Source organism: Podarcis muralis, chromosome 2 (assembly GCF_964188315.1).
Source record: "Podarcis muralis chromosome 2, rPodMur119.hap1.1, whole genome shotgun sequence".
NCBI classification, from domain to species: Eukaryota; Metazoa; Chordata; class Lepidosauria; order Squamata; family Lacertidae; genus Podarcis; species Podarcis muralis.
In genome coordinates this window covers 24,233,965-24,252,299 of record NC_135656.1, presented here as the reverse complement: position 1 = coordinate 24,252,299, position 18,335 = coordinate 24,233,965, and the positions used below count along the sequence as shown (strand labels likewise).

Genomic DNA, 18,335 nt, shown 5'->3' with positions numbered 1-18,335 from the left:
AACAGGCAACTCTCCGCAAGCCGTGGGAGCCCAGCGCCAGGCTCCCGTGCCTTGCGGAAAGCTGCACCAAGCCTGGGCACGCTGAACTCAGCGCACGCAGGCTTCAGCGTGCAGGCCACTCTCCGCAAGCTGCGGGAGCCCGGCGCTGGGCTCTCGCGCCTTGCGCACAGCTACCCGAAGCCCGGGTGCGACTGCTTAGCGCGCCGGGTCTTTGGGGTGCAGGCAGCTCTGCCAAGCCGGGGGAGCCCGGGGGGAACTCCCGCGGGCTCCCAAGGCTTGCGGATAGCTTCCTGAAGCCTGGAGAGCGAGAGGGGTCAGTGCGCACCGACCCCTCTCGCTCTCCAGGCTTCAGCGAAAGCCTGCATTTGCCCCATAGGACGCACACACATTTCCCCTTCATTTTTGGAGGGGGAAAAAGTGCGTCCTATAGGGCGAAAAATACGGTAGGTACTGCTCCGGCAGGAAAGTAAATGGCGTTTCCGTGCGCTGCTCTGGTTTGCCAGAAGTGGCTTAGTCATGCTGGCCACATGACCCGGAAGCTGTACGCCGACTCCCTTGGCCAATAAAGCGAGATGAGCGCCGCAACCCCAGAGTCGGTCACGACTGGACCTAATGGTCAGGGGCCCTTTTACCTTTACCTTTAATATTTGCTTTAAGGGCCCCCAACCAAAGGTTGAGGGGCCCCAGTGCGACATCACAGAAGGCTGCACCAGTATGCACGATGTCGAGAGATGCCGCAGGGATCGGCGCAGCCTGGTGTGAGGTCGCATTGGCCTGCACAGTGTCTCCTGGTGCTGCAGGAATCCACGCAGACTAGTGGAAGGTTGCACCAGACTGCACAGCGTCTGGAGTTGTGTGTGACGACATGCGTCGGCTCTCCCAATCTTGGGGGCAACCTGCGCCTCTGGTAAAGCACATCCATGGCGGTGGAGCATTAAAGCTCAGTAGTGGAACATGTGCTCTGCATGCAGAAGATCACAGTCTCTGACATCGGTCTGGCAGGGCGCCACTGCAGGTTAACTGCAGACAATACTGGGCTACCTAGGCTGATGATCTGACTTAGCAGAAGGCAGCTTCCTGTGTTCCTGTAATTCAGCCATGGACTACCAAGATTAGCAGCAGCCCTGAGCTTTTTGATAGCATGTAGTTCCAGCATCATAGATTCACAACTTTAGTGTTTCCGCCCCCACTTCTCTACTTTCAGATTTTGGTTTTCCCCCTCACCTATTAAACTACATCTATTAAACAGATTTGTCAACTTAAATATACACCACATTGCTACAACTGCAGTGGGCTATGCTAATAAATCTGACTGAGAAATCTCATCAGTCTTACTTGTTCCGTCTTTCATACATGTGGCCGTGTGCTGTAGCACTTTATCATATCCTTCGCGCTGCGAGCGAAAAGGAAGCCTGTGTCTTTCCTTGCTGTCTCACTGCTTCTGTTTTTCCAGGAAAATTATAACACGCTGCACAAAAAAATCAACCACAAATGGGACTTCGTTGTTATGCAGGCCCAGGAACAGTATAGGTGAGATGCTTGACACTGTCCCCCCCCCTCTTTTCGCCTTTGTTTTGAGTGATGCAGTGAGCAGTAAGCAACTTTCAAGTTCTCAGCAGCCAAGGAATTATAACACATTCCCATTCTCTCTAAAACAGCTTTCAAAAATTGACACGGACTCCTGCTACATCTGTGAAACTCTGCCTTTGCTTTTGCACCTGCCTGTTACCAAATGAGCTTGCAGTTCTGCTTACAAATAACCACACTGGTGGCAGTTTGTGCTGCCTGCTTGAAAGGTGTAAATACTGCTTTCCGTCAATGCAATTTCATTTTTCTCTGATAATGAGATTGCCTGACTTGGAAATCCATTTTCAGAGAACTCTTCTACTGATTCTCAGTAGCAGGTTTTTATTTTTTTTAGAGCTGTTGGCAGTAGCTGCTCTTTTGCACTGGCGGGCTCATTGTGCTGGTTTCAGCTAGTGGAATTGGGGTGGTTGGATCTGGCTCAGGCTGTCGGCGTTTGGTGATGTCCATCGATATCTTTGACAATGTACTAAAGCCAGGAAACCTTAACAAAATGTCTTAAGTGAGTCTACAAAAGCAGAGTTGCTGTGACCTGTGTGGTTGCTGCTTAAATGGCCTTTCCTGTGAGATAACTTCAAAGGATGATTGTGCTCACTTTTAGGGAATGTGTCTCATCCTCACATCAAATTGGATAGTAACCATTGTAACTTTCCCTTTCCCAACCAGCAGGCTCTTCACTGCAATTCGTCCATTGTCTGCTTGCACAGCATCTGTGGTATTAACTCCTCCTCCCCAGTTTGGTGTCATTTGCAAATTTGATGAGCCACCCCCTTAATTCCTTCACCCAATATATAAAGATGTTGAACAGTAATGGGCCAAGAACAGAATGTTGTGACACCCCATTTGTCACTTTTTTCCAGGATGATGAATAACCATTAGTGAGCATTCTTTGGGGCTGGTTGATTAACCAGCTATAAATCCACCTAACAGTTACCTCATCCAGTCCACATTTTACCAGCTTCTCCACAAGAATACCATGGGGGACTTTGTCAAAAGCCTTACTGAAATCAAGATACACTATGTCCACAGCATTCCCCTGATCCACCAAGTCTGTCAGAGAGAGAGAGAAAGAAATTTGGCTGGCATGACTTGTTTTTGAGAAACTCCTCCTGCATCCTAGTAATCAAAGCATTCTTTTCTAAGTGCTCACCAACAGACTGTTTAACTATCTGTTCTAGCACCTTTCCTTGTATTGACATCAATAGTTACCCAGGTCTTCCTTTTCCCCAACTCCAGTCCTCAGGTGCCTCACCAAGAATTCTAAAATGCTGATTGCAATTTGAGCAGTCTGGAAGATGTGTGGAGCCCTTGGGCCAGGGAACTCCTATCATTCTGTTGATAGTTATTTTATTCTGTTTAAGTAGCCCACTTTGTACGTGGTTCACCATGGAAAAGTAGTGTCTGGATAAACAACACTGATGGTGATTTTAGGGGGGAAATTCTACTCTGACTTTTGGTTCAGTCGCTAAAGGGTACAGTCATGAAAATACTCACAGTAAAATTGTAGGCAGTGGACCATTCTGGAACATGAGAATTAAGAAATAATTTCATTATACACCAAATTCCTGGTCCGTGTTATGCTACTTGCCAGGGATGTGCAGGTAGTCCTGTGACAGGGCAGTGGGCCTATTACGCTTTGATTTGTTGAAATGACACTTCCCTCCTGAATTTGCAGGACAGGAAAAGAACGAAAGAAGGAAGATCGATATGCTCTGGACTGTCAGGAGAAAGCCTATTGGCTAGTGCACCGAACAGCTGTAAGTGAAGAATAGACATATCTAGTAAACAATGTGGTTCTGTGATTCTCATTAGAGTAATAATAATAGGATCATATTATTGTAGAGTTTGAATGACCGCAAGGGTTTTGTGGTACAACTCCCTGCACTATAGTTTTGCACACCCAAATCTGTGAGTACTAAGAGGTCTTGGGGGCTTTGGCTTAACGTTTCCTTAGAATGAAGCTCACGGGAAGCTGTGGTTTCTTTCTGCTGTATGGTTTTATTTCAACGTATATGGAAATGGAGCATATGAAAGAGGTTCACAGCATGAACACCCTTATATTTTATGACACACCTTATTTCTGTAATTGTGAGTTGTTTGGAACAGTTTTAATATTGTGTTTTAACTGTTGCAACCCACCTAGGACCTTGGATCGAAAGGTGGACAACAAAACTGTATTAGTAGTAATACAGTCATACCTTGAGTTAAATATGCTTCAGGCTGAGTGCTTTCGGGTTGCGCTTTTGGGTTGCGCCCCGTGTTACTTCTGGGTTTCGCAGCTCGCGCATGTGCAGACGGTCAAAATGACGTCACACACATGCGTGGAAGCGACGAATTGCAACCCGCGCATGCGCAGACGCAGGTTACGTTCGCTTCAGGATGCGAACGGGGATCCGGAACGGATCCTGTTTGTATCCAGAGGTACCACTGTACAAATCTTGCGCCGTTATTAAGTTTTTGGTGGTTCCGCCCCAAAACCGTGGCTTTGGATTCAGTAGAGGTGTCACGTCAAGTCAAGTTCAAGATGAGACTGACTATTCTTCCACATTTTCCTTCTGCTGCGGCCCACTTTTAACTCACCTTACGGAAGCCTCTGTAGCTAGTAGCTTCTTTGGCAACCAGTTGCCTGTACTCTTTAGACATGCAAGGAGACAGAGCCGTCAACTTAGCAAAGAGACTGGTTTGTCCACTTTGGCATTATCTTTTTTCTACAGAATCTCATCTCACAGTTTTAACTCTTGCAATAGGTAGTTTGGAATCACTGCAAGGGAGAAGGGAGGGATGGCTCTTCTGGCAGAGAGATAAGGACGCCCAGATATCCTGCTTCCTGCAGGTGGGGGAAGTGAGGCACAAGCTTGCACAGGAAGCAGCTGGGGTTTAAGCCGCTGTCTTCTGAGAACTGTGCATGCTGCATACATCTGTGTCGGGTGCATTTTGTTCCTTGAAGTCAGCTCCTGTAGCTTGACCTCAGTAATTGCAAAGGGGTTGCAATCACACTCCCACCCACCAAACGCAGCAGGAAGAATGGAGGCAAACCTGATACAGTGGTACCTCAGGTTACATACGCTTCAGGTTACAGACTCTGCTAACCCAGAAAAAGTACCTCGGGTTAAGAACTTTGCTTCAGGATGAGAACAGAAATTGCTCTCCGGTGGCGTGGCGGCAGCAGGAGGCCCCATTAGCTAAAGTGGTGCTTCAGGTTAAGAACAGTTTCAGATTAAGTACGGACCTCCGGAATAAATTATGTACTTAACCCGAAGTACCACTGTACACAAACGCACGGCATCTCTGCCTCCTCTCATGGCCTGATCTATCAGTGTTGATCTTTCCATGCCCACGAGCGCTTTTTGGCGAATCTTCCATGCTGGGGAAAGGCTCCAAGCTGTGGAGCGCAGCACCGAGTTTCTGTTATTTTGGAGGCACTTCTGGCAGATGCCAGTGGGGTGTTTTCCTGAGCAGTGCCGCACTGATCACAGCATGCCGCATGGCTCTGACACATGCCAAAGAGCTACATTCCCTAATCCCAAGTCATAATCAAAGATCCACTTTTAATTGTGCACACGGTGTAAGCGGCCAACTGAGAGCCCAGCGGTTAACAGACAGAGAAGGTATAAGCCTCCGGCAAATGTCAGGCCGTAATTGGAGCTTAGCTTGCAGGGGGGCGGGGAAATACCATCTGTAGAAAAGGCCCCTGTGCCACAGCAGCCCCTTTGGTCCTAGTTCATCTTCCCTGCTGAATCCCTTTTGATCACACCAGAGCTGAATTTGGATCTTTCTCTTTCTTGAGCTGTTTCCCCTCTTTTCGCCCTTTTAAGATAGCGCTGGCTGGAGTTTAATTATTGATGGCCAAACTTCAGCAGACGTCAGATAGCTGATCAAAAACAAAGCTGTGCTCCAAGCAGATGTGACAGCGGTACCAGTCTGTTTGCCATGTCGAGGCACCCCCTTCCCTCACTGGGCAGGGTTTTCTCTGCATCGTCCCATGTTCCCATGCCAATAATTTTATTTTATTTATTGCTGAAAACACGCTTAAAAACATACAGAAGGTGCTGTTATCGTTCAGTTTGTCAGGTGCGATGAAAGACGAGACTCGCGTGCTTTTAAGAGACCTGATGAAAAGGAAAATTTGTCCAGTGGTGCTTTTCTCAACTGTTCATTACCGTGGCCATTGCTAGAATAAGCCCGCTCACCGTTTTGCGTGCGGCGGCATTGCGGGACGGAGGAGGATTCACTGGGGCCCCTATGGAGGAATTCAACCTGGCTGGGCTCTTCCTCATGGGTGGAGGGGGCATAAGCCTATCAGGAACCAGATCCTATGCCTGCACCCAGTGGTGGAGCTTCGTGCTCCCCTTGGACCCGCCCCTCGCTCATTTAAGCAGCCAGCACCCTGGCCTCAGCTGGTTTCTCCCTGCGCCAGGTTTTCTCACCAGTCTCTTTGGTCTTTCATTATACGGGTTGGGGGTATGGGAAGTCCGATGCCTGGTCCTGCAAGAACATCAGAAGACTTGAAGACTCGGCCACCTGGGATACTGAGCCCATAGCAAGTGCATCAATGCCTGTGGGCACTGCCAGGATGCCAGGTCTCTGAGACCTGCCTAGTGGTGCTGGGTGCTAATGCTGAACTCAGCCATGGCTGCGCATAGTCTGTGCCAGCCTTCACCATTCTGGTGCCCTCAGAAAACTCCCATTAGGGCCAACTAGCATGACTGTGCTGATGAGGGCTGATGGGAGTTGAAGTCCAAAACATCTGGCAAAAGGCTGGCAAAGGTTGCTCTGCACTGGAAACGAAACAGTGTTTTCCACCAAGAATTCTGTGCTCTGTGGGAATTTGCAAAATGAAACAAATTTGCATCTGTTTTCCCATAGCTGCTTATTTCTTTGTATTGAATTAGCAGTTGCAGAATACTGAATTTTGTCTGCTTCTCTTAACCCTAGGAATAGCCCAGGGATTACTCAGGCAGAATTGTAGAGAACACACAATGCTAGCTGTGGCATATTAATTAATATTTCTGCAGCAGGCACAACTAGAATAAAGGTCTTTTGTAATTTAGGCTTCTCTGGTGGACAAGCTGGTGGAGTTGGACAAGTATTAGGAAAGTAAAAAAATTGGAGAACTTTTTGTTGGGGATAGTTTTGATGGAAATTCCCAGGTGTCAAAAAATGTTATTTATGTATGCCACTACTATGGCCCGTGTTTTGTTAGCCCCAAAATGGAAAATGAGTGAGGTCCCAACTAATGGCAACTTAAGTTGATGGAACATGCACAGCTTGCAGACTTAACATATAGAATAAGAGAACAAGAAGAACATGCATTTAGAGAAGATTGGAAAATGATTATTGAATATACGGGGGGAAATTGTGTACACTTGAAAACATTGTCAGCATTAAGATAAATTCAACAGTGTAAATAAGTTTTGATGGATGTAATAATGGAATAATGAATGGTTTAGTTTATGTAAAATATGCAGGGATTTATGATATGCAAAATGAACTATGGAAAGAGAAGAAGGGAAGTCACTGATATTTTAAGGATGTTTAAATGAGTATTCTAAATTGTAAAACAGAATATATATATACATTTTGGAACAAATTTTGACATCTATCTATCTATGGAGGTCAAAAATTGTTCCAAAATTTATTTGTCTTACCACTGGCAGATAAATAATTGATTCAATCATACTTGTTATTATAAACAATATTTTTAAAAAACAACACAAATATGTAATTGTATGTTTTGTTTTTTGACTGTAATAGCCAGGGATGCAGGACACACTTGACTATGGCTTAGATCGAGTAACTGATCCCTGTGAAAATACGGTAAACTAGGTAAGTTTGCATTCCTTAGTAGCACTCTGATTGTATTTTTGAATGGTGACAAAGCTTTCTATATCTGCATTGTAAGGACATAAGCAAGACCCAACAAAGTCAAGATTGGGACTACTGAATGTCCCACAGCTGGGGGTGAAAATGGGCAGATATGGAGGGGGTATGATGCAGTATTGAGAAGAGGAGACTCCCTGCAAAAGACCCTGATGTTGGGAAAGATTGAGGGTACAAGGAGAAGGGGACGACAGAGATGGTTGGACAGTGTTCTTGAAGCTACCAACACGAGTTTGACCAAACTGTGGGAGGCAGTGGAAGACAGGAGTGCCTGGAGTGCTCTGGTCCATGGGGTCACGAAGAATCGGACATGACTAAATGACTAAACAAAAACATGATGCAGTATACGATCATTATGGAGTTCCAGAAAATGTTTGATCCACACTGATCACTCAGTTTGAGTACCAACAAAAAGTATGAGAGTGCTAACCATTTCTGCCACTGGGTGTTTTCTTCTTCTGAATAGGAATAACAACTTAAGACAAATAACCATTTAAATGTCTTGCTCGGGGTTTGCTTGACCTAGTTCTTACAAAGGCAGTCAACCTATATCCTAGCTGTTTTTATTTTGGGGTGATATTAAACAAGGCGAAGGAGATCTGTGAGTGGAACCCCTATCACTTTTGATTTGGGCAAATAGGAGTTGCAGGGGGCAGGGACTGGGTTCAGATTGGGACTGTGGTGTTGCAGGGAGAGAGGGCTTAGCTATTTGCTTCCTTGTGCCATTTTCCAGGTGAAATAGGCTACACCTGCAGCTCCTGTTTGCTGCCTTAGGGAAAATCCATATGCCTGGGAATTTCCCCTGAGGTCGAATAGCAGCTTGGAACAGATAGGGGAGTCAAATTTCAGCAAGCAAAACAAGTGTAGGGGAAAAGTTAAACCCCTCCCTTCCACCAGTGCCCTGGTCCTGAACTGAACTGCATCCCTCCCACAGCCAAAATACAACGGTACCTCGGGTTAAGAACACCTCAGGTTACAAACACTTCGGGTTACAGACTCCGCTAACCCGAAGTAGTACCTTACGCGGCGGCAGCGGTGGTACCTCAGGTTAAGAATGGTTTCAGGTTAAGAACAGTCCTCTGGAACAAATTAAGTTTGTAACCTGAGGTACCACTGTATAAAGAGGTATGGGATGTGATTATGGATCTCTGCCATCTTACTTGACCTTCTGGCATCTTACTTGCAGCTGGCATTTAATTAGTTTTCACGTGGAAGGATTTTGATTTAAAAACGTCACGGGCAACTCATGGAAAAGGGGTCCTAGCCTACCTTCTCATATTAGGGTTCTGCGTTGGAGTGGGGTTATTTGTGGGGGATATTCAGCCATGCAACAATTCATAGGGAAGAGAAGTTGTGGCAGCAATAGTTTGAAGAGACAGAAGTTCTATGAGTTGTGACCTTGAAGTGGTGCCGCCCACACCTAGCTTCTCTGCTTGAGATTTAAATTCAGTCAAGGCCTTAGCATGAATAGGATAAAGGTAAAGGGATCCCTGACCATTAGGTCCAGTCGTGACCGACTCTGGGGTCGTGGCGCTCATCTTGCTTTATTGGCCGAGAGACAATAAAGTAAAGCTTCTGGGTCATGTGGCCAGCATGATTAAGCCGCTTCTGGCGAACGAGAGCAGCACACGGAAACGCCGTTTACCTTCCTGCCAGAGCGGTACCTATTTATCTACTTGCACTTTGACGTGCTTTTGAACTGCTAGGTGGGCAGGAGCAGGGACCGAGCAACGGGTGCTCACCCCATCGTGGGGATTCAAACCGCCGACCTTCTGATCGGCAAGTCCTAGGCTCTGTGGTTTAACCCACAGCGCCACCCGCGTCCCTTCATGAATAGGATACTGTAGCTTAATTTTATGTAGGGCAGGCCGAGAGCAGCGGTTGCGCAAGCCACCTGGGGTGGCGCGCATGCCTTGCGCCCGGGGCAGAACCAGCCGTCCACGGGAGTGGGGCCGGACCAGCTGGGACAGGACGCTCTGTGGGGCCTCCAAGGAGTCTGCCTGCTTCCTCCCACTCAGCGGGCGGACTGTTTGGGGCAGCGTGGAGCCTGCGGGCACCCAAGCCACCGCGTCACTCCCAGGAGAGACGCATGGCTCAGGCCCCGTAGTGATTGCCGCCCGGCATTTTGCCACCCCCCTCAGTGGTGACACCAGGGCGACCCATCCCCACCACACCCCTTTCCTCTGCTCCTGGCTGAGAGTACATTCTGTAGCCATGTTAACTTAGCTTCTCGCGGAGAATGAAGGGAATAGGGGAGACCGCAAACCAGGCAGTTGAAGTTATCTGTTATCTATCTGTTATCTGTTATTTATGGGCCTGCAGCTGAAGGTGAGGTTTGTATGCTGCTTGTCCGAACCCTCTTTATAGCAATTGTTTTCATCAAACCCTGTGCAGTACTAATAAAACTTTCCATTTGCGTGAGGACTCTCAGCTGCAAATAATTGCGGTGGCCAAGTGGGCTTGGTTGCCATGGAGACTGAAGAGGAGAGCTAAATGCTGAGGCTGAGGATTTACCTCTTACCATTAAGAGGAGGTGGCTGGCATGTCTTTTTTGAAAGGAGAACAGGAGTCTATGTCAGCCGGTAGGGGATCAAATATAGACTTCAGGAGGAGGTTATCATGCCAAGCTATGCCATATCATGCCAAGCTATGTCATATTGTGCTCATATTTACAGAGTCCTACAGAGAGGGGAGAGTTTGGGGTTGTTTTTTTAATGCTGCAGAATGCTACTCTCCCCGGACCTGTTTACACATGCAAGCCTCAACACTTTCAGAACTGGCTGCTTTCCATCTTTCCCCCAATCCTGACTAATAAGGCTTCTGTCTTTTTAAAATATTATCCCTCTTTGCGATGTAGTTGAATGCTCCATTTTTCTCGAGACTCAGAAGCGCCTCTTCTGTTGGGGAGAGGTGCAGATTGCACTGGGGTACTGGACGGGAGAGGCATTTCATAGTGTACTCATCAATGCTTCTTCACAATGAGCGGAAGCTGTGGGAGCAGCAGGTTGTAAAGAGACAGACTTAGATGCAGAAAATCTGAGAGGCAGGAGCTGTGCAGGGAAGACGAGCTGGTTCCTCCCCTTCCTGGTGAGCAGAGTCGATGAGAGTACCTAGGACAAAATAGAGTCCCCGTCCTCCACAGCAATAGCAGACAGACACACCTAAATGCCGATGAAATGCAGCCCCTTAGTAATTGACAGACAAGCACAGGAGTGAGGAATTTGTGGCCTTGTAGATATTAATTCATGGGACGTGTATATTAATTCATGGGACGTGTAGATATTAATTCCTGTAGATATTAATTCATGGGACGTGGCAGGCGCTGTGGGTTAAACCACAGAGCCTAGGACTTGCCAATCAGAAGGTCGGCGGTTCGAATCCCTGCGACGGGGTGAGCTCCTGTTGCTCGGTCCCTGCTCCTGCCAACCTAGCAGTTCAAAAGCATGTCAAAGTGCAAGTGGATAAATAGGTACCTCTCCAGCAGGAAGGTAAACGGCGTTTCCGTGCACTGCTCTGGTTCGCCAGAAGCGGCTTAGTCATGCTGGTCACATGACCCGGAAGCTGTACGCCGGCTCCCTTGGCCAATAAAGCGAGATGAGCGCCGCAACCCCAGAGTTGGTCACGACTGGACCTAATGGTCAGGGGTCCCTTTACCTTTAGATATTAATTGGTCACCAGCTCCCGTCAGCCATAGCCAATGATAAGGCAACGATAAGGGATGATGGGAAGTGGAGACTAACAATATCTGCAGGACCACAGTGCTGGGCTGGTAGGAAGAACGATGCCTGGGTTCTTCTATAACAGATGCACTTTCAGGGTGACGGCATCTGGAGAACGCACACAACAGTTTGGGCTAGGAACGCACATCTGGAAAGGCCCACTGCAATTGTGCACAGGGAAAGATAGTTTGGAAACGTGGAACGCGTTGATGTTGTTTGGCCTCGTTTCCCTTAAATAAGCGTCCCGTGAAAATACAGATATAATATGAACTCTCATGGCAACTAGTATCAAATAGAGAAGTGAAAGCGATAGAGCTTTGTTTGTTTGTTTGTTTAACACAAAAAGCGGTGGGAATTTTATGAGCCCGGTAGAGTGGGGGAGTGATGGCGGGAGTGGAATCATATAAGTATCGTTGGGCTACATCTATCTCCCTGCAAAGGAGAATTCTTTTGTGACTGGTTCACCAAAGGAACCACCCCTTTCCATATGATGAGTTTATGGTCTAAATTTGAAACATGGAGGTTGTTTTTATAGATTTATGTATTTTGTGTTCTTTGTGTTTTATGTGCAGCTATATTTTGTGCTTGGAGTATTCTATAGCCTGCTTCACACTTCACGGCAAACCATACTTTGAAACAAACTATGGTTTAATGTGATTGAGCAGTGTGCTGAAAAATTCTGCCCCTGCCCCCTGCCCCACTCCTGCTGCTGTCACACTGCCAGGAAACAAGCAAGAGTCTGGCTTGTCATGAAATCTGAAACCAGGCTCATGGTTTGTTTCTCTTTAAAACCAGTGTTTCTCAAACTTGGGTCCCTAGCTGTCATTGGACGACAACTCCCACCATCCCTGTCCACTGGTCCTGCTAGCTAGGGATGATGGGAGTTGTAATCCAGCAACTGCTGGAGACCCAAGTTTGAGAAAAACAGTTCTAAACAAACTACAAGTGGTAACCAGGGTTTGTTCTTGGCTTATTACTCAGGGTTTATTTTGGACGAAACAGCCCAAATAATAACATGCCAGACTCTGACTTCTTCCCTGGTGCTATGTTTTGTGATTAGCGTAAATCTCTTTGAAGTCCATACTGGGTAAACTGCATTTTTACATTTTTTAACTAGCTAATAGAGCGCAACAGGAACACTTTGTATGGAGTCCCTTTGTCCAGGCCCTTTGTGCTTTGTTGTTGATCAATGTCAATGTCAAACGAGAAGATTATGTTAAATCTGGAGAGACACTTTCATGAGCTGCTGTATCGATGGGGGGAAATGCAGCAAATAGCTTCTGTAAGACAGTTCAATGCATTGTGAGTTTTCTTACTGTTTTCAGTGAATTCTAGGATTTGTTCAGTTGAGTCCATGACCAATAGAATATAGGGGTGACAACCCTGAACTAACAGTTCGTTGCATTTAGAGAAATTATAAATAGAGAATGAATGAATAGTAAATAACAAAGCGATGACTAAAATGGAAGGGGGGAAATAGCATGGATGATACTATTCACATTGGAATAGCAAATATGATAATCATTTAATTAAGAGCTTTGTTTCTTTCTGAAATAGTTAATTAACCATTTCCCCCCTGTCTTTCTTTTCTCTTTCTTTCCAGTTTATTTTTCTGGGATGTGTGCATGACCTTCCTGTCTGTGAAGTCCTGGGTTGATTGTTCCGTAGAAGACTAAAGCTCTATAACCTCCATATGAGTCACATTCTGTTATTTCACCTCTGTTCCCCTTATACAACTGTACTGTGTACCTAAGAAACATCATCCTTCAAAATGAAGATTAATGGGAATGAGGGACGGATCTAATTTAAATTAGCAACTTTTTTATCTTTTAATGCAAAACCTTTGCTTTCTGTGGATTAGCCACACAATTCAATTAATGTTTCCTGGGAACTCTGATGGGATTTGAGTGTAACTTTGGACTCTTCTAATGGGATGATGAACTGCCTAAACATGCAAAAAGGTTTCCATTTTAGAGTCACGCACCAGGTGAAGTCTGTGGGTGCATTTTTAATCCCCCCCCCCGAATATCAGTTAATAGCTGCCATTCACTCCAAAGGGGGAAATCAATGTACAGTTGCCCAGCCTCAAGGACTCCATTGGGGAAGCCTTGGGCAAGCTACATTGACAGGCAAGCCATCTGCTGAACTTGGCATTCAGTTTAGGCACATGTGTCAACAACCACAGGGATAGATTTCCTCACTGCATTGTGCACTTAAATCACATGTAAAGTCAAGTGCGCAATTGTAGCTTGTGAAGAAGTCCTCATACAGTTGTAAGTTTTGATACAGTTTATTATTGTCTCCTGATTGTCAGACTTTTTAAGTGTTCACAGCATAGTTCCAGAAGTCAGTAGCATGAAGCAACATCTACTGGTATTCCCTATGCTGTAGCGTTGCAGCTGGCAGAAAGCCCTGGTTCATCCTAAGAAACTAAGGGTGTTGATAGATGAGACATTGGCAGGACCTGCAAGCTGTCGTTTCCTAAAGGTTTTAACAGCCACAATTGGCCCTGGCATCACTTGGGACTGCAGTGCTGGGAAAAGCAGGTTAACCTTCCCCAAAAACGCTGTTTTCCTGTTGAAAATTGCACCTGTCTCTGAACATAGGGGCAAAATGTGCAGGTATTATATAGACACTATGTGGCTCTTCTGGTGTCATGTCATATTGACCTGGTTTGGACAGTCAACTCATGGTTAAATAAGCCAGGATATGCATGAGCTCTGCACATCTTCACATAGCTTCTTTGCTTCCGCTCCACTCTTTCTGTTGCAAGATCAGCTAAGCAAACCAAGAAGCTGAAGTTAGCTATAGCTTCCTGCTAGATCTGAACCAGCAAACCATAGCTAATGGCTTCTTGTTGAGCCAGGAAATTAAGTAATGGTTTAAAGCTGGCTTTCAAATCCAGATGTGCTTGGAAGCCATTCTCTACAGTGCCTGGTTTGGACATCATGGGAGGCTGTGATTAATCACAGGGAAGGTTCTACATGCAAGGTGCCCATAGCTTCATGCATGCCCAGTGATTGTCTAAAAGCAGCTATTGTGTCAATTAATTCTTGCATGCTTTTATTTGGTAAGCGCTGTCCCTTTACGTATTGGACTAAGGGCCTAGCTACATGTTACACACTAGTGTGTATGGCAGTAGTTCAGTCCTGCTCTTTAAAAAGCAAAGCCACTTGAAGGGGTGGGGAGCACGGGTGCTAAAACCCCTCCCTTCTAGCTGTTTTCTGGGAAAACCATCTTCCATGAAATGCAAATATCCATTTGGAATCCAGGGGTGGGGGTGGGGTAGAAGTTGGGGAGTTTTGAGTAGAAATCTGGCTGACAAATCCCTCGCCCTCCTCAAATGGCTTTCCAAGAAATAAAGAAAGAGAACGGGCGCCCACATCCTATTGCATGCATTTGCATATTATAATTAGTTAGCCCCTTACACATGGCAGGTTTGCAAGGCATGAGCTGAGTGCGTACTTGGATGTCATAGAAGGAAAAGGGCCTCCACAAAACTTGGAGGCTTTCCTGACAGCCCTCGCTTGGCGTGCCTCTCCTCTGTTTCCATCTGCTTATTCCAAACAAAGTCACGGCATGATACTTCAAAGGGAGCTGCAGGAACAAACAGCCTGCAGTTAATTTCTAGCTTTCAGTTGCTTGCTGGCTGGTGGATGACACATAACATCATCTGAGCTATTTAAATAGCAGCATAAGCGCAGCAGATATTGTTTCTGAGGCTTTTAATTGCTATGTTTATGTTTTGCAATATGTCAGTTCCTGTCGCCTTTAACTAATACTGAATGATCTAATCCCTGTCTCCTAAATGAATCTGTATTAGCTCCATTAGAATAACCCTGTAATTAAATGCACACACATATATGGGCTGAGAGGGGAACAGGCAACGCTATCTGCAAAGTTAGGCTTTACAAAATCGTACAGCGGGTGGAAAACTCTTCACATCAATGTTCTCTTTGTTAAATAGGCTCAGTAGATGCTAGTCTGAATTTAGCACTAATTGTTAAAGTGAGTTGGGTAGAGAGCAATGCACTATTTGTTCAGACACAGCTTTTTTGAACACCCAGTCAATTATTATTATTATTGTTGTTGTTGTTGTTGTTTGTTGTTGTTGTTGTTATTATTTTGCTACCGTGTTCCTTTCTTTTACAGAAAAAAACCATGGATGTTTACAGGAGAGAGGTAATTTCTTTCCCACATATTAATCAGTGATTGTTGTTGCTGTTAATAACGACGAGTAATAATACAGTCCTGGTAAAAACCTCATTTTCCTTGAAACCTTATTCACAAGCCTTCAACTAAGTTTTACTCAAAGTAGACCCATTAAAATGAATGCTAGCAAGAGTTTTCCACTTCTCACAGCATGCTGTGGCAGGGGGTGGTGGGTGGGGGAGAGAGAAAACTGTGGCAGAAAGAGAGATGACTAGAAAACAAGATGGCAGAATGAGAGGAGGGCTGGCCACACCCACTTTTGACCCCTGGTCCCCATCTGCCATTGGGCTTTGGTCCCATTCAAGGCCAGCGTGCAGCCTCCAGCAAATCAACTCCAAGGGAATATTGTCCTTAACGATCCCTTTACAGCCAGCCAGATAAGGATTCTTGGGGAGTTAAAATCTGCCTTTTCTATCTCTTGTGTCCTTGGCTTGGCAACAGCTCCCCCCGCCCCAACAGTATTTCATGATACCTTGGTGCAGAAGATCTAAAATCCTCCCCCTGCCATGGTGAAATATATAAAATTCCAAATTATTTAATCGTTGGTGAAGGTTTGGTAACCCCTCAGTCCACACATGCTGTTTAATTGCAGGGACAGCTCTTTGCCCTCGCTCCCCGACTCCCCAGCTACCAATGCTCAGCCCAAATTACCAACTTGAGACCACATGTAGCGCATTTGCACTTACATGTCAATTAATGTACAACCCTCACAGTTCACCCACCCATGCACAAGTGTGTGTGTTTGTGACTTCATCCCATGTTGGTCCCCTTGACTAGCCACGCCTCACATTGTTGCAGATGGAGGTGACTGTAGGAATAGCCCAGACTGGGCTCTTTGCATAGCAGGGGATGCGTGGATGGAAGAAGAGCTCTGCTCTGGACCAGGCCAAGGGCTCATCTAGTCCAGCGGTTTGCTCTCAAAATGGCCGACCAGATGCCTAAGGGAAGCCTCCAAGCAGGACTTTAAAAAACACACACTATTTAACCATTTTTTCAATACAAACATCAACCACAAAAGACACATACAACAAAAACCATAATAACAATAGTAACACAATTTGACAATTCAGATTTGAATACACTGATATACCTATGACTACACCTTTTTAAACAATATTTCCCCACCTCTTTCTCCTCCCACTACTTCCCACCAATATCCGCCTTATCGCTTAAGGTGGATTCGTTCCATATTTCTTCATATTTATCCATTCTTATTTTGTGTCGACATGCAGTTTGTTCGTATGTAGCTAATCTGTCCATATTATCAATCCATGTGCTCAATGGAATCTTTTTGTGGCTCTTCCAATTCATCAAAACAAGTTTTTTTGCTTCTAATATAGCACGTACACCCATTTTTTTTGCTCCCTTGAAATCTCCCACATTTCCGTAATATAATTTAGAATTAAATTCAATTCCCCTAAATAACAATTTATTTTTATTACTCTTGCTATAAATATCCTCACCTCACACCAAAATGATCTTATCATTGGGCAGTTAATCAACATATGTACTAAGTTCGCATTTTTACTCCCAACAGTTGTCTGCACTTGTTATTTTCTTCTGGTATAATTTTGCTGGAATCCAGTGGACTCTGAATATTATTTTCTGTTGAATAAGTCTTAGTCTTAGATCCATAGAGGCTATTTCTGTTGATTTTATACTTGACTCCCATATATCATTTGTTATCTGTACCCCTAACTCTAAACTCCATTTTTGTCTTTTGTATTCTAAATCATATTTCTTCCTGTTGAGTAGGGTTTTATATAGTGCAAGTGTAGAGTTTTTTGTTTTTGTTGCTCTCTCCCCACCTGTGATTCCTGGCAACTAGCATTTGGGGACACGCTCCCTCTGAGAGCCAGTGTGGTGTAGTGGTTAAGAGGGGTAGTCTCATAATCTGGTGAACCGGGTTCGCGTCTACGCTCCTCCACATGCAGCTGCTGGGTGACCTTGGGCTAGTCACACTTCTCTGAAATCTCTCAGCCTCACTCACCTCACAGAGTGTTTGTTGTGGGGGAGGAAAGGAAAGGAGAATGTTAGCCGCTTTGAGACTCCTTAGGGTAGTGATCAAGCGGGATATCAAATCCAAGCTCTTCTTCTTCTTCTTCTTCTGACAGAGGAGGTTGAATGTGGCCATCATCATCAATCAGTGGTGCCTCCTTCCCAAAGCCCAGGAAGCTTCTGCCCAGCTTAGGGAGGGAGGCGCAATGCTCACATGCGCAACATCAGGACATCAAAACATTGCTCATGTGACATCGCCCTCACAAACTGGCACCTCTGGCCCTAACTGTTCGCCTATGAAAAGTTTCACCACACACCACTGATCATCATCATCAACAACAACATTATCATTTATTAAATTTGCATACCTCCCTTCCTCCGACACAAAACGCATAATGAAACAAAAGCTAATCCAATAGCCCTGCTCCCACAAGCACATCTAAAAGGCCCTAGTAGCTTCTGATAGCCTTCTCCTCCATGAATGGAGCCTTCCAAATGGTATCTGCTTCAACTTCTTGTATTTCCATTGTGAGAATTTTACAATGCAGGAAGCTGATTTCTGCACACTCACCTAGGTAACCTTCTTATAAGGGGATAGGAAACCTCTTGCTAGCTTCTTGGTGGATGAGGATTTCTCGCAAGCGCCTGTGGTTCTGCTGACATAATGAAAACTGTTTTCCTGCTTAGATCATGTACTACCAGCAGGCCATAATGAAAACCACAGTAAAGTCCTCTGTCTCCCTGGGAGGGTAAGTGCTAACTTTGTTTTAAGGCATAGCATATTATGCCCTTCCATTTATTAGTGATTGAGGGCTTACACACACTTAACTTTTCCACCACTCTTTCCAAGCGCAGTCCGTGACTTAAAGCTTTTTGTCCAAGCACACCCACCCACCCCATTTTTTGTTTGTTTGTCCTGTAGCTTTCCCTTTGAACACCCAC

The 18,335-nt window shown here is 45.5% G+C and overlaps 1 protein-coding gene across 1 annotated transcript in view; it reads left to right on the top strand.

Moving 5' to 3' along the window:
- The window catches only part of RGS9 (regulator of G protein signaling 9), a 67,224-nt gene that overhangs the window by 23,207 nt on the left and 25,682 nt on the right, over nucleotides 1-18,335 (top strand). Inside the window, exons 7-11 of the mRNA XM_028713245.2 lie at nucleotides 1,454-1,530; nucleotides 3,260-3,341; nucleotides 7,339-7,401; nucleotides 15,336-15,365; nucleotides 18,081-18,142. Of these exons, the coding sequence (XP_028569078.2) occupies nucleotides 1,454-1,530; nucleotides 3,260-3,341; nucleotides 7,339-7,401; nucleotides 15,336-15,365; nucleotides 18,081-18,142 (314 nt within the window). The remainder of the gene's footprint in view (nucleotides 1-1,453; nucleotides 1,531-3,259; nucleotides 3,342-7,338; nucleotides 7,402-15,335; nucleotides 15,366-18,080; nucleotides 18,143-18,335) is intronic.